This window comes from Phytophthora ramorum (assembly GCF_020800215.1).
Source record: "Phytophthora ramorum isolate Pr-102 chromosome Unknown Phyram_PR-102_s0005, whole genome shotgun sequence".
Classification (NCBI taxonomy): Eukaryota; Oomycota; class Peronosporomycetes; order Peronosporales; family Peronosporaceae; genus Phytophthora; species Phytophthora ramorum.
Window position 1 is genome coordinate 2,726,137 of NW_027150651.1, and position 16,389 is coordinate 2,742,525.

The 16,389-nt window shown below is 50.2% G+C and overlaps 1 protein-coding gene across 1 annotated transcript; it reads right to left on the bottom strand.

Moving 5' to 3' along the window:
- Positions 1 to 141: 141 nt before the first annotated feature.
- On the bottom strand, positions 142 to 16,234 carry KRP23_6596 (Synaptotagmin-3; the record flags this gene model as incomplete). Its single annotated transcript, XM_067891806.1, has 2 exons — positions 142 to 13,962; positions 14,036 to 16,234. The coding sequence occupies 2 exons, from the start codon at positions 16,232 to 16,234 to the stop codon at positions 142 to 144; spliced, it is 16,020 nt and encodes a 5,339-aa protein (XP_067746128.1).
- Between the last annotated feature and the right edge of the window lie 155 nt (positions 16,235 to 16,389).

Sequence of the window (16,389 nt, forward strand, 5' to 3'; positions counted from 1 at the left end):
ATCACCTTCTATCGAATATATCATGCGAACGAAAGTTGCCAGTAAGCAATATGCATTATCCATTCATTAGAAAGTGTTGGCTAGCCTAGCAAACAAGCAATAGATGCAGGGAAGCGCTTGGTATTCGAGTCCGTCGTTCTCTTACTTGGCTGCACCCGTGAGCGATGCGCTGGGAGTCTCCAGGACGACTTCCTTCGGGAAGTAGAGCTCTGGTTTGATGGATTCCTCCTGGGGACCTGCACCCGTAAGCCACTGTGAGGGAGACCGCAGCAACTCCTTCAGCTCCTCACTTAGCGATAGCTTGCGTCGTGGAGAAACAAGTTGAGTCGCCCTCTTGGGTTCGATCGACACTTTGAATTTCTCCGCCTTGTCACCGCTTGACGCTGAAAACGCCGCATTCGCAGCAACCGCATTCCTCACGACCTTCCAGTTTGTGTGCTTCTCATGGGGCGATAATGGCTGCGCCACTCGCTTGGAATGGGACAACTCCTTCCACGTTGTATCATCCACGGACTGATTGGCGATGTCATCACCCGTATTCAGATCCAAACGCAGACTGGATGCCTCCTTACGCTGTCCAAGCCGAACTTCGTTCAGCTTGCGGTCCACAAAGGTTGCCTGCAACTCAGGAGCTACCCTCTGTGCAGAAGCTGCCACCATGTCTTCACTCAACTCCTCGGAGCCTGCCTTGCCTTCCGTATGGTAATTCATTTTTCCTAGCAGCTCTGGCGTGCGGGTAATGCTGAAAGTGCCCTCTCTGTGCATCTTCACAAGTTCCGTAAGATGCTGTTGCTGTGGTAGCCAATGCGTTGCCACCTTGTGGTAAGCTTCGCGGTGACGCTCGTTCAGGCCATTGGGTACCACGCACACTTGTTCAAGCTTGTGCAGCAGTACGGGCGTCTCTTCCGAGTGGAGTTTTCGGTTGTTCATGCAGCGCTCTGCATGGGTAACCAGCTTCTCGAGTAACTCGAGGTTGGACTGGTATCGTTCCTCAAGTTTGGCTTGTGCCTCCTGCTCGCGCTCTCGCAGTCTCGAGCACTTGTCACGCACCTCCCTTAGCAGCTTTTCCGTCTTCACCATGTCCATTTTATTAGCTGCTTCAAACAAGAGCAGACGATCAAGCAGGATTTTCACGCCGACACCTTCTCCAAAAGCAGGATCGCACCATCCTAGTCCACGCTGTAGCCAGCGGTTCCGCAACGTGAAGGCTGCAGATGCCCATTCCAGTCTTTGCCGATGCGCAGCGCTTAGCTTCCGCTTGATGCTCAACGTCGATGTGTCGAATCCGAGTAGCCAGTCAGCAATAGACTGGCTGAACGTCCAGCGGCTCCACTGCTTTGGGATCGCAACGCCGTCCACGCTGCTGCATTCGTCAAACGGGAAAGTGTCCTGCAATCGATTCTTTCCTAAATCAACACGCGAGCGGAAACTGGTTACCTCCTGGAACACGTTCGCAGCGTAACTGATGGCAGCGTAGTGCGCCATGGCATGCGCATTATCGCCCTGTGGGCATCGAGCGAGCATTTCATCACTTGGGGTACGAATTCGACCAGCGCCAACTGCTTGTTTCAGCTCCTCTTTCGTGAACGCCTCAGCAGGTAGCCGATAGTTCGCACCAATTACTCGCTTGTTGATGTTGTGCAGCTCCATAGCTATTTCTTCCTTGGTCACGGTCTCATCTCGAGACTTACCGAGGAGAGCTCGCACACAGCGATCCAGTGCTGCGTACTCAGCGAGCCTTTTAGTGTACGCTTCGTGCACTAGTAGTCGCTGAAACCGTTCCACGAGCGTCATATAGTCGCCGCTCACATCGACCTCGGCATTTTCAACTGCAGCAGCGAACATGTCGGCTTCAGTCCTCTCATCTTCATCATCAAGCACATGTGACTCGCCGGCAAACGTGCGCACCAGCGAATTTCGCTTGCGCAATGCTTCAAAAAGCAATGTTTTACGAAGTATCTCGATTTGTGTGTCGATAATACCCAGCCCGGTATTTAACGCCTTCGAAGAAGATGCTCCACTTGTGTTATCAGAGGCGGCACCTGTGGATTGCGTGCCAATACGAATCCCACGTAGTATCACAGGATCGCCTTTGCGGTCCATGCCTCGTTCCTGGAGTAGTGTCTGAATTGCGGTCGTGTCCGGCGGCAGGAGAACTTCTTTTACTTGATGCCGGTGCATAAGTTGCAGTAACGTCGTGGGGTTCGCTGTCGTCGGAACGGCTATGCCTTTTGCCACTAATACCTCCTTCTGCAACGTGAAGGCTAGTGATTTCACTAGATTCTCAACTTCTGTCGTTGGGATTTGCCGGAGTGTCATCTCCTTCAGCAACAATTGGTAATTCTCAGGCACGGCTAGCTCGCGATTCCTGCTCACAGCATGATCAACTTTCCAGAGCAAATCACTTTTACCGAGACTCTTCATCGATTGGTAGAGCTCGGCTACGCGTTCCGGATTGGGTAGCGCGAATACTTGTTGGCTGTCATCGCGGTGCTTTTCAAGCATTTTCTCAAGCTCCTCAATCTCTTTCAACACAGTTTTCGGCAGGGCAACCGATTGCGATCCGGATTTCGGATCTGCTAGAGACGGAGAAACCCACGCATCATCTGAATCGTTGCCTTTTGCATTCCTGTCAGCAGTCGGGTCAAAATTGGACGTTTTAGGAATCACGCCGCGGTCTTCCAGAGCGAGACGAACATTCGCTGGAGTGAACACCATCTCTTGCTGTGTAATCAGTAGACGGATGTCTTTCCCGTCACGAGAGTAAGACAGCCAGTTTCTCTTTTCTGTATCCACGGTAATGCGGTGATAGGGAATGCGCTCCAGTTCGTATTTTGCCTCCTCAATAGCGTACCATTCTGCCATACCCTCAAGCTGTCCGTTGTCTTCGGCACCACTGTCAGACCTGATACTTCCATCGGATGATACCCGACTACTGGAATTTTGATGGGATAAGCTGCGTGGTCTGCCGCCAGCTTCATCCTTATTTTTCGGTGAAGGTGGTGCTGCTCTGATCGGATTGAACAGTTTCTCAGGCTTGTTCAATTCGCCTTGCCGGTTGGCACGCATAGATCTCCACAAGTGCATCTTTTCAAGGATAAATGGTGTGTGCTCACAGTCGATTGAGTGCTGCTGCTGCATCTCTACAATCTCATGCAGCCACTCCTGAACTTGCTCCCATCGGTTCTGCACAGTGTTAAGCGCCCTAGCATCCACGTCCGCAAAGCCCTCGCATTGCTCATCTAGAAGCAGCAACAGCTCGTGTGTGCGTCTCCAATGCAATCCTTTCTTTTCCATTAGCCGCAGTTCGCTGAGAGGACCATTCGGCTGCGTAATAGCCATCCAACGGGACTGGATATTCGAGACTGCATCGGCGTGGCGCGTACTGAGTCCTTTGCTGCAACGCTGCTCCACAATTTTTAACAGCTGCGGTGCGCGAGTCAGGTTGAGCTTGCGTTCCTGCATGCTCACGAGTTCCTCCAAAGCATTCAGCAATATTTGCCACTTTTGTTTCACCTGCTGCCATGCTGTGCTGAGTCCAACATCGAGGCCCTCGATCTCCCGTTCAATATCGTCCAGAAGTTCAGGTGTACGTTGCGCGTGAATCAGTGCGGCGGCTTGAATAGTCATGAGTTCCTCCAGTCTAGGTTGCATGTTAACCCAGCGTTTGTGTACTTTCATCACCGAATCTCGATAGGCATTTGCCACTTGTGCAACACTCTGCGTATATTCTAGCTCTTCAGCGTCAATAGCCTTCTTTTTGACGTGGGTTGGCGAGCTCTCCTGCAATGCGAAAATATCCCAAACAAGGCTGAGCAATACCGGGGTGCGTTCCCAGTGTAGTTTACCCTGAGCCTGCTTCGTGAGCTCGTCCAGGTAGCCTTTAATCGTCAGCCAGCGTCGACGCTGGGCCGGCACCACGGCAGCATGGAGACGCCGTCGCGCTGCTTCATGCTGTGCAAGATACTTAGCTTTCCATATCTTGTACACATTTATGGCTTGCTCAAAGAACGAACTTTCCGAAATCTTCAGATGGAGTCGTAAACGAACTTTGCCTCTGTCTTTTTCACCAGGACTGTGTGTAGCAATTCTGTAGCCGCGCAAATTAGTTGTTGGTAAATACAGAAGTTGGTACATGTCGTCACGGGGCTGCTGATCAAGAAGATCCATCAGCGGTATGCAAGCGGTGCCTAAATAGTTGTCGACGTTGTTACGGTCTTCATCCATCACCTTCACGCGAACTGTGGCTCTCATGATCATGTCAAGTACCTGAGTTAGTTTTGCAAGTCGAAGCCGCTGGTACAGTCGCTGGCGAACCTTCTGATCCTCCAACTCCAATTCGTCCACCTCGTTGTTGAAGAACGACAATAATTTTTCGCCCGTAGCGACATCGACTCGGTCTTCCTTGGCGTCCAAGATATACAACTCGTTCAGCTTCGGCATAAAGTGAACAATAAACACTTCGTACAGTTTTAGTACGGCGTGACGCACTCGATGAGTGCATGTTGCCACATTGGCTTCCACAATCACCATGTTGTCGCGAAGCTGGCTATCATTCTCGTCCCCATGGGCATCAGATGACCAGGGAAGCCTTCGGTCAATGAGCCCCAACTCCTGGGCGGTGTCTTTTACAAGCGATTTCGTTTGTTGCAGGGTAAGTCGCAACTGGTCAAAAGCGAGAGAAGTCAAGTCAGTGCTAATTCTGTTGGACGCGTTTGGAGTCGACACAACTGCTGTTGAGGATCCAGCAAGCGTTGTTGCATGCAGCTTGTTCATTGCGTCAAATATCAGCCGAACTTTTGTGATTTTTTGTAGCTGAAGCTCCATTTCGAGTGACTTCTCCAGCAGTATCTTCCCTCCACCAGAAACAGGAGGCCCAGTAGCTAGAAAACTACGAGAGAGCTTGTTCTCATGCTGCTCAAGCGTCATTTTGAGCAGCTCCTTAGGGCAGATAGCCCAGAAATCCATGCTTTTTTCGAGTTGCTTGGCGTACACTTCGGTCTTTTCACCGTAACTTTTCATTCGCGTGATACTTAAAGAAATGGTTCCAACGACGCGCTTCCTATCCGATCCTTCGTGATGCACGCTGAAAATCGGTTCATCTTTAGGCTTGTCAGCATTATTTGTTGAGCGAGAGACGCCGATTTTTGCCATTGGAATGGTGACGATTCCGATCTTTGTGTTCGTCTTCTTGTCCCGTACAATCATCTTCACATCAGAAACACGATCCAAATCAATAGCAGGGTACGTAAACTTTAGCTGACTGTCCGGCTGGAGCGCATACTTATTCTTCCAAGCCACTGATGTCGTTAATGGCGTTGACAGCGTTGTCCCTGCTGCCGTTTTGTCGTTTGTCAGTGAAAATACCGAGTTTTTCGGGTAAATCTGTTTGTCCGCATCCGGCAAAATTTCGCCTGTCGAAGAGAGCGCCAAACCAAATGGTGTAGTAACCTTCTTGTCATTAGCCATGTGCTGCCGAAAGTCACTGGAAACGAGTAGCACTTCCACAAGCAGCCCGTCAGTTCCCATCTTTTCTTTTAATGTCATGTTACTCGCTTCCAGAACTTGCACACTGAGCTTGTCGAACTTAATGTCAGCTCTCGGTACTTTCACAGCGGCAGTATTAGGAGATTTGTTAGCGCTCGTCTTCTGGAACTGAAGGTTGCAGTGAGACGTGGCAAAAGGTCCAGGAGCAATGTAGGCTTTGTGGAATGGAGAGAGTTCTCTGCGAACACGAGCTTCTGCCAATACATCGTACATGGGGAAATGCAGCTCGTGAACATTTTCGTCGAAATCACGAACACTAACACGGATGTCATCAAGAGGTTCGAGTTCAAGTGAAACTTCAGGTTCAGAATCGAACCTACCCTCCGCACTAGTGAAGTCAACCGATAGCGCCATGCTGGGTGCTATCATTTCCTCAGAAGCAGCCAGGAGCCACGGCAATTTGCCAAGATCTCCGAAATCTGTCAATGGTTTGTCTCCTTCCACGGCAAGTGTCTTTTTGAGCTTTAACCGTCCCGAAATACCAGTGGCTTGTGCAAACGAAACATTCACCGCATCGCTGATATTCCCGTGGTCATTGTGAGGCATCGATAAACGGAACTTAATCTCGATGGTGGCATTAGATAGCGCCACCCCCGTCAAATCGGCATTATTGTCGCCTACTGATGTGTTGTCAGAAGGCGACGGCATCATGTTTACGACCACACTGCGACTGGGAGTGTTGTTGAAGTCTACTTTCACAGCTTCGATCATTACAGTACGTCCTTTGCGATGAAGCTGAGGGTCGATGTTACACTCCGCACGCAGAAGTCGCTGAAGGATGAACACAGCCGAGCCAGGAGTCTTTCCCAGCGTAGCCAAAACCAATGCCTTGAAGAGTGGGCCCGAATCGGAACACGAACTCACGGTGACAGCTCCACGAACTTGCACGAGCGGCGGCGGCGCCAAAATAAGGTAGAAGCAGTTTTTCTTACTAAATGGTAGTGTGCCATTTGAGAGTGTGTTGTGCATGCGACGTTTACAAGCTGCGGTGTACACCAGCTCAAGCTTCTCTTCCTCTGCTTTGTCGAAATTATCTCCTTTCACAAATCCATGGTATTGGCCTAGGAAACGTGGCTGGTCCTCGCTTCTCTCCACAAGAGCTGATTGAAGGAGCTTGTTTGTGGTCGCATCGCGCGCTTGAATAGTTTTCACAGCAGAAGGAAGCATTGCATACACCTTAACAATTTTGTCACTACCCCACCAAAGGTTGTTCAACTTATCAGCCATGGTCGTGGTTGAAGACGAAGGCTGGGTTCCTGTTTTATCCAACGTCTGCAGACTAGAGCTGAAAACGGACCCCAGCAATGCCGTGTCAGCCGCAATAAATTTCTGGCGTGTACGCAACTGAGATCGCTCCAAATTATCGACCAACTCGCCACTCTCGAGCAATGTGCTGTACTTCGCTGTAGAAGGAGAGTCATCGATTCGACTAGTTGGGTGATAAACACTGCTCACTCTTCCATCATACATGATTCCATCGGTCACTGGAAGTAAGCGCTCTCGTGTCACCAACTTCTCGTCCTTGGGTTGCTGGCCATCCAGGTACACGATATCATATCGTGCATTACCATAGTTGTGGGAAACTCTTGCAGGCCGAGTAGATCCTGTCTTCGTAGAGGTTTTCTGGGGAGTGGGGTTCGCAACCCCATCGTCAATTTTGGCCAGGCCAAGGGTCGAGTGACGCCTATCTCGACTCTCTTCCGGCGAGACGACCGCGCCCCCGTTGACTCGTACATAGTCTTCTTTCTGTAGTTGTCCCTTCAAGACCCCGCCTTCTACTTGCGACAACGTAGCTTCAATAGAGTCGCGTGGTTGCCACTCTTCATGAGGTTGTAGGTGGTCGAGGTACTCAACCAAGTAAGGGCTTTCTGGATGCTCTTTTTCATCGAAGTGTTTTAACTTTGCGAGGCGCCCCTGTTTAATGTCTCGAACCCGGCGATTAGACACTTCGGGATCTTTTTCATCATGAAGTGGGCATACAAACACAGTTTCCTCCATACCAAAACCCGTGCAGAGTTTTATATCGTACCTACCGCCTCCCCATTCCTTGGCAATAATCGCGGCAATAAATTGGCCACCAGGTAGTTCCACGTCCACAGGCACTCCAGCATGCTTGAACAAAGGTAACTGAGCCGTGACTCGATCGCCAACGTGCAAAGGGCTCGACCGCTCTTCGCTATTGCGACCCGCACCAACTGAATCGCCATTACTGGAGGTGAGACCACCACGAAGAGACAAGACATCGAACCCCGTCCACTCACACTCTGTGAAAAGCGCTTCGATCAGGCGTGGTGTCTTCTTGCCATGTAGGTGCCCAGTCAAATAGTCTTTCGCCTCAGTCACTTGAGTGAGTACGCGTGACCATCGATTGAGCACTGCGTCCACAGCAACTGCATTTTCATAGGAGAGCCGATCTTTCTCTCCACTTACAAATACGACTTCGAACACGTACGCAAGTAGTTGCGGTGTCACTTTCCAGTGCAGCTTGGACGCATGACGCATGATGCGCACCTGGGCAAGTAACTCGTCGCCAATATTACGACCAGGAAACACGTTCGTTCGACAAGTATCCCACAGAAAGGTGTGGACATCCTTTTGAAGTTGCTCTGGCTCGTACCGCCCGCTGTTTTGGTTTAAAGTCCGAGAGTCAAACACAAGTCCAACCAAACGGAAAGTGTCTGCCAATATTCTCCTTACGCGATCTGCCCGAAGAATTCCAATCAAATTGAGATCGAACGTCAACGTCGCTTTTTGCTTCGAATCTCGATCTGTCAGTACAAGCTTTTCATCTCGAAAGTTTGCACACTGCTCAGGGTTTTTCAACGAGAATTTGGATTTGCTACCCTCCGCTTTGCCTCCTGATTTGCGTTCCATTTTCCGGTCTAATTTGCCAAGCTGACCCTCATAAACTCTCCCCTGTGACTCTGAGACCAAGCGTACGTCAAAGTAATCCACTTTCGATAAGTCGTACGTACGGCCCAGGATGTTGTATGCCCCACCAACCGAGAAAGAATTCGCCTGAAGTGATTTTCCGATTTTCGCGGTATCAGAGCTCAATAGAGGTGCTGCTTGACGGAGAAGTTCGCTGAACTTGTATGGGTTACCAACGCCGAGGTCTTCTGAAGCAGGGTCGTATTGGATTCGCAATCCTCCTTCGCCATGAGGCTGGAAATAACACGTATACTCGTCCCAGTTTTCGTCCTTTAGGTCAACATCTTTGATCGCCACCTCTGCAGAGTACGTTGTGTCGAGCTGTTTAGCATTCGGGTCCACGTAGTTTTCGTTGCGCATTATGTCCACCGAAAAGCGTAGTTTACCGAGTAGTCCATCTGGGGCTGGTGTCTTCTTTGCTTTAGGCTTCGACTGACCTGTAGCTGGAAGTAGCATCGCCTCAACCTCAACGCGGCCATATTCATCCAGCGTCAGTTCTTGCATAATAGTTCCCCCGAGAGCATCAGCCTGTTTCAACACGACCCCTCTAATATAGCCCGTTTCGCTTCGTTGAAACTCGATGGTTACGCAACCCAGTGGGTCATTAGCCGATGTTTGGTCGAAGTCCATCACACGAAGTAGCAGTGCCTTCTTATCCCTCAGCATGGTTTTCTCCGTTTTACCGAGCAGGAATTCTTGGTTCTCCCACTTGGGGTTTAACGTCTTCATCTTGATGTCAGTTTTTAAGCTCGTATCCCGCTCCTTTGAGTCATCATCTATCAGGACCATCTCCACAAATGGGTCGCTTGTGAAGAGGTCTGCTACACGTAAGCTTCGGCCCTCCAAAATCGATACCTTCACGAAGGATGGTTCCAACCCCACTACAAATGGGATTTTCTTCTTGGGATCTCTTTCAGCGTTACCTTTCGGGGTCAGGTTCTTTTCCTGTGGTGGCGGCGGCGAGACCTCGCTTATAATTGCTTCAATAAGGGAAGGAACCTTCGCACTGCGCTTGATATCTCTCTTGTGCACAAGCTTAAGCTCCACCCTTATTTGACCAAGGCGAGTTTTCTGAAGCATGTCACTGGCAGGTGCAAGGGGATACCATGCATCGACCGTACGATGAGGTGATATCATCCGAATAGGGATCTTTAGAACGCCTAGCGGCTTGTGGCGGTATCGGTGCTTCACCATGCGCGAAACACAATTCTCCAAATCTGTAGCCTTGAACAGAATGTTCAGATCGGTGCACTTATCACTAACTTTATGAGGGTCCAAATCTCCTTCGCTCGTGCGAATCAGCTCCCGCATCAGCCCCTCCTCGACAATCCGTTCGTTATTGTGACTGTATTCCACGTCGTACAGTAGGAACATGTCACGCTGCGCTTTAGGGAGGCTCAACCACGATGCTTTGTCTGTCACCTTGTACTTGGCCAACAGGCTGCTCAGCGATTCTGGAACCTCCATTTTGTTCGAGATATCGTATTTTGCTGTGAACTGATATGTTGGATCGGTGAATGGCGTGCGAATCCGAACAATGCGTCCAGAATACAACGAGTCCCTCTTGAAGTTTCCACTTTGCATAGGCTTGGACTTCAGGTTTTTGCCTTTGCCATAATATGCCATCACGGTCTCACCCACACACCCTGGCTTTTTCAGCTCTCTCCGCACTTGTGCACGGAGCTCGCGCGACTTCTTTTCATGATCCTGGTGCGACAGCTCCCTGTCGTGCCCAAAAACACAATTCAGCAGCCGGTTGAAGCTTCCTTCAAGATCGTTGTGATCAAACTCTGTGGCGTGCTTAATACACTTTTGCTGCAAAATTGTAGGGTTCAGCCGCTTCATCAGAACCATTTGGCCAGGACGCATATCAACGCAAACGCCTGAGCTTGTCAGCGCTTGGATCCACTTTTGAGTATGTGGGGTTTTAACTTCAATGACTTTGTCCCCCTTATCTCGTGTCCTTGCCATTTTGTCGAGATTTTCAGCGGATATAGAAACGAAGTCTTGGGAGTCAGGCTTTCTGACGCACACTGTCGGATTCACAATATCCATCCATCCTCCTTTCGCATCGTTCGTGAAGTTATAGGCTACTTTGCAAGCCGCACTTGCCATGTCAATGAAGGCCACCGGTGTCGTGGATGTTTCTTGCTCATACATGTACAAGTGCTTACGACTTGGAACGAAAAGGCAATACTTCCAATCCCACAACACGTTTTCTGCATACTCTTCAGCTTTTTCAGCAATCGTTTCGGCAACGGGTTGTAAAAAAGAGTTTTTCCTAATATCAGGGGAGAATAGCGTACTGGATGCCAAGGTGTGCATGCCTAAAAAGCCGTCGCAGTGCTCAGTAAGTTTTTTTGCGTACGTCTTGCTTCGTTTGTTTGTGATCTGCTCCTGTTCGCTTGAGCTATTGCCTGCGTTCTCGTCCACAGATCTGAGCACAGGTAAATCTGAAGCTTGGTAGCAATCGATTTCTTGAACAAGATCGATTGGAAACAAACTCTTTTCGCGTGACAGCTTTTCCATCCACATATCTACTTCACGCAAGCGGTAGAAACGATCCACCTTGTATTCCAGCAGTACTTGCCTTTTGCCGAGGTCTGTAACAGCAGCAATCCCTGGAGTAACGTTTTCCACAAAACCAGCAGCACACAATGCACTAAGCCACTGCAATGTGTACTCGCGCGTCGTTGGTGCTTGGATTGCGTCGGGATCAAACTCCAAGTTTGCGTTCCTCCACCCTAACCGACACGAAGACTCAAGGGCACTACCCCGGCAGTATTTTGTCCACCCATCTTCCCAAAGGACGGGAGGGTGACGCAAAATCCAAGAAATCATACCTTCACCTGTGAAGCTCCGTGGGACCGACAGAACTAAAGCACTCGTTTGGTCCCTCATGAAAAAGCTGCCGCTTTCGCGAAGGAGCCTCTGTCGATCAGCGCGCAGTTTGACCCATTCTTCTCGAGGAATATCAGCGTCAGGGAAAATACGCGGGCCAGTAACTCCTGCCAAATCCAAGAGCTCATTTTCCAACCCGGCCACTACCTCCTTCCGTGCTTCTAGCGATAGCTTGTCCATCGTGCAGCCGAGCCACTCGCTGGTCGGATCAGCATTCACGGTGTGAACTTGGCGACACTTACGCATGTCATCTGCGGAAAGCACCTCAAACTCTTCGAACTGACGAATCTCGCGTAAAATGCTTACGATCCGCTTCATGATGACCACGAGCACGGCGTGAAATTCATCGATTTGGCAATTCTCCGTGGGAGTCAGCGACGAACGAAGAATTTGTCGTCGCTCAATCCAAGTCACTCCTCGAGTTAAGATAGATGATGATTGAGCTTCAATTTTCACTTGGCGCTGGTACCACATGCTCAATCCACACACGGAGAGCCGGGGCTTAAAATCTCCTGCTTTGGTAGACGCTTGCATTTGTCGTGGCTTAAACGTATCCGACCATGTAGTGATACGAAGGAACAGGGATCCCACAAACTTATAATAAGGCACGTTCGTCGTATCGGGAGGGACAATCTGCAAAGTTAAGTCCTGCTGTCCACTTTGTAGCATAGCGAGATCGACTTTCACAAACCCAACCGTTTGGTTACCTGCAGCGTCCTCGTTGTCCACACGAATCAGGATGCTCGAAGCCTGTTCGAGAATCTGATACCCCATCTTTATTTCATGCGGCTCAACAGGCTGGTAATCAGTGTCCCCAGGCGGAGTGGCATCCACCCTACCCATTACCAAGGGTTTCTGCTGGAACAAGTGCACATCATCGGTCTCTGCAGACCCATGCAGCACAGTAGCCGCCAAAACCTCTCCCTTTTGGCAGTTCCAGTTAGACAGTGTCACTGTGTCACCCGGAATGAGCTCACCTTGTTTGTTAAAACGACACGTGCTGGATGCAACCTGTTTTGGGTTGCCAAGCATTGTAATTCGGCACGTAGGCTTGCTGGTCTTATCCAGTTGTTTGAACTTTTGCGGCTTTCCGGCCTCATTTACAGGCACCAAAAGATCCGACGCCGATAAAACATCAATGACAATTCCAGAAAACTTATGCTGCAGCTTCAACCACCGCTCATCTTCTTCTTTCTCCATGTCAAAGCGTCTGGCCATCACCATCTCGACCTTGTCCGTTAAACTGTTTATCGGAATGAGTTGAGTAGGCTTTACAGTGTACCGCAAAGTACGCCTGGCTGAATTTGCAATAGCAGGTAGCTCGTTCTCAACGCTCACATCCACTCTACCATCACTGCGCACCGCCTGGACTGCTCCTTTTACATCGAACGAAATTAGGTTACGAAGCTCATCGATTGTATCAACTTCATCTTCGAAATGGACATCGTATACGTCGTCAGGGAACGGAATGTACTTCTGAACACGAGCCGGGTAAAAGCGTCCACCATTATCGCCACCACGAAAAGCCAATATTCGTTGACCGTATTGCAGGATCTCGAAACCATCGTCATCAACCTCTCCGGATGGCGTCAGTTTATGCAGTTGGAAGCGTTTAAGACGTGCGTCTTGCTTCTTTTCGTCATGGTTAAGCAATTTTGCCAGAACCTCCTTCTGATCATTCTGCAAATCTCGGCCGTATAAGTGAAGCGAGAGGTACGATACATTGGCAATATCCTTGATCTTCCCAAATACGAAATTCTCTTCTGGCCAAGATGGATCGCGTGTGTTGTAGACAGTCAGACTTTGCTTTCGCTCGGCATCTTCCAGCCTCCCGTCGCCAAGGACAGGAATAATGGTGAAGTAGACATTTGTCGCGTCTTGAGCACGTTCAGCGTTTCTCGACATTCCATTTGTCTGAGAATCGTGAACACCATCAAGCTCGAGTGAAGACGACCCAATATTGGCACTTCCTGCCGTCTCCGTGAGTAATAAATTTCGAGCCTCGTGGACACGCAAGTGGAGTACATGAGTTTCACTGCTTGGGTACTTAGCATCACTGAAAACTCCAGGATACGACAAAGAGAGCGCGAACTTTTCTTTGCGCCACGTTGCTGTTGTACCGAGAACCCTCGAAGTAGATGTCTGAATAGGCAGTCCGCGCTGGATAACTTCCGTTGTTTCGTCTTCTAGCTCAGATCCACCGATATCTGTCGCTGACATATCCATATCCATTGAAACTTCGCTTTGGATATTTGCTTCTGAGAAGGTGAGAATACTTAGTGACTTTTCCATCGGGACAGTAGACACGCGTTGCATTAGCTCCGCCAGAGCGGTCGCATCTCCAACCACATCGGTTTTTATACACAGCTCTCCCAAATCCTTGGCATGCTTTTTCATCCAAGGTTCTGGTTTAAGTTCATATCGTTTCATAACTGTTTTCGACGAAATTGAGGTAAAGCCCGCAGATGCCCGACAGAGATCATACAAAGGAATCTCCACACGTCCAAGCGGGGTGCTCCTTCCAATATTGTTGTGATCTTTAACGTGGATCAAGAGTGACTTGGCATCTGAAAGCGGTACGCTCTGTGAGAACAAACAACAGCAAGTCAATAGAGTTATTCGCACAAATCAAAAACTACCGCGTTTCACAACTTACGTTACCAAACAGGAAGTTCTCGTTAGTCCACACTGGATTAAGCGTCTTCGAGACCACTGCTGTGCGCTTCTTTTCAGCATCGATAGCCTTTCCGGTTTGATCAGTGATAGAAAGTGTACAGTACGGATCGCTGTAGCCATTCATGTCAGCCGGGCTGAGCCCGTGTCCCGTGAGGATTTCCACTTTCAGAACTGGTTTGTCAGGGTTAACCTCCAGCGATTTTTCCGATCGCATTTCGTTCTTCACCAGTTTTGATCGGTGCAAGGATACTTCCGCCTGGGAACGTTTTGAAAACATCGTATTGCGTGCCTCGGATGCAGCAGCAGCAATCCGCTTGCTTTTTTGCGGAGACAACGGCGCACTTGTACGTTTACACCCCTCAACGCATACGGATGGGTCGATTTCGATAACAGCGTACGGAGTCGCGGTAGTCCCCGTATCACCACCTTGTTTTTGCTTCTGTTTCAGATCGGATGCCTCAATTACCGTCACTTCAAGTACTGCCTGGCCTTCCAAGCCAGCTCGGGCCTGAAAGCCTTCATCGGATGATACTTTCTCTTGATGAGCACGCGGAATCTGAGAGTTCAAGTAATGAATGCAACCGTTGATGCCATAAAAGCGAGGATCCCGTGCCTGGTAGTCGGTGACAGCACACGGAATACGCGCCCCATCGAGCTTACAAGCAGCATCATGCAGCTGGAACTGGGCGTTTTCCAACTCGAGCTGCTCAACAGAGATGTTGTGTCTTTTCGTGTTTAGCTCCTTTTCGATCTTCAGCTGACGAACATGCTCTCCACGTCTCTCACCAATCAACCAGATTTTTAGCTGTATCGCACCAAGGTTTTCGCGAACCGACATGCCTTCTTCAGGTTGCAGTACGTGCCACTCTGTCCACTTGTGAGCCGAAAGCTGATCCAGTCCAATGTGAACAAACCCAAGGGGGTCATTTCGGTTGGACTTGTCGTAGTCGACTACCCTTACTTTGAGGCTGGCTGCCTTCTCAATGTGGCAGATCAATCCAAACACGTGGTGCTCGTCAGCCCATGCAGGGTTACGCGTCCGATGCATGATTGCAGTCGTGGCGTATTCTCCAGGGATGGGTTTTCCATGATCATCTAGCAAAGAAAGCTCGCAGTAAGGATCCGACGAATTGTTGAGGTCGGCGCTGATCAGGTCCCTCGCAGCTATAACAGTCACTTCTAAGCGGTTATCTGTGTGCTCGTTACTTGCCGTAGCCACAGGACTTGTCGGAACGAAAGCCAAGTCTGAGCTGTGGAAGAAGTCAACAAGATTGGGCCCAGATATGCTCATCTGAACGCGCAGCTCTCCCCAGTCCTTCACGACGTGTTCCTTCTCCCGGGTATCATTGCGTCGAGGAGACGACGATAGACCAGTTTTCTTCGGCGGCTCCACACGAAACCAGTCGTCGATCGGCTCCGACTGAGCCGTGCTTGCTGGGGACATGCGGAACCTCGAGAATGGCACCTGGACTGACCCCAAGCTGTCGTGACGCTTGAATGTATCATGATCGAACAAGTCGAACCGAATAGCCTTCACTGAATTCAGGTCGACAACTCTGCCAATCTCGAACGGCTTCCTCCACGCCGGCTCGAGAGTTGCCGGGATCACCTCAGTGCGTTTCTCCTCGACGTCGATGACCTGTCCATCTTTGCCCACCAGCTTTACGACGCAATACGGGTCGCTTTTCCCGTTGAAGTCTGCAGCTTTCAGTTTGCGAGCCTCCTCTACAACAAGCTTGAGTAATATACGCGAAGGTGGGGCTGGAGCTGCAGGTGGCTGAGGAGGCGTCGGTCCTATCGAAGGGGCAGATTCCTCCTTTGGCATCTCGGGGGCTAGTGTCTGCTGAGCTACATCAGGAGTCCGGCGGTAGGCGTTGTAGATAGCCGTAATCCACTCGTCCTTCTCGACTTCGTTCTCTGCCTGCATGTAGAAGCTTGGTTGTCCAGGTGCAGGCTGGAACAGGATGCAGAGCGGATATCCCTGGTCATTCGTCCGGAGCACACTTGTATCCAGCGTAAGCTCGTAGCAGCGCCGTGGCGCTGTGTCTTGCGGCGTTTTGTAGTACAAGAGCTCGGTGCGAGTCAAGCGGAAGTACCTCCGCCGCCAGTTCGACACGACCCTGCCCGACCGGCTGCGCTTCATGAGCCATCCCTCCTTGATGTAGCGTTGGTCACTCATCGCGGGGAGACGGCAGCGACTTACTTGTCTCCTCTGTCTTCCTAGTGCAGTTCTTCTCTACTTTAGCCCGCCGTCACTTGCGCGCTCGCTGTCTTCTTATCTTCTGAGGTGTCCGTGGCCAAAGATCGCGATCACCTTGAAGCGTCGTCGCGTCC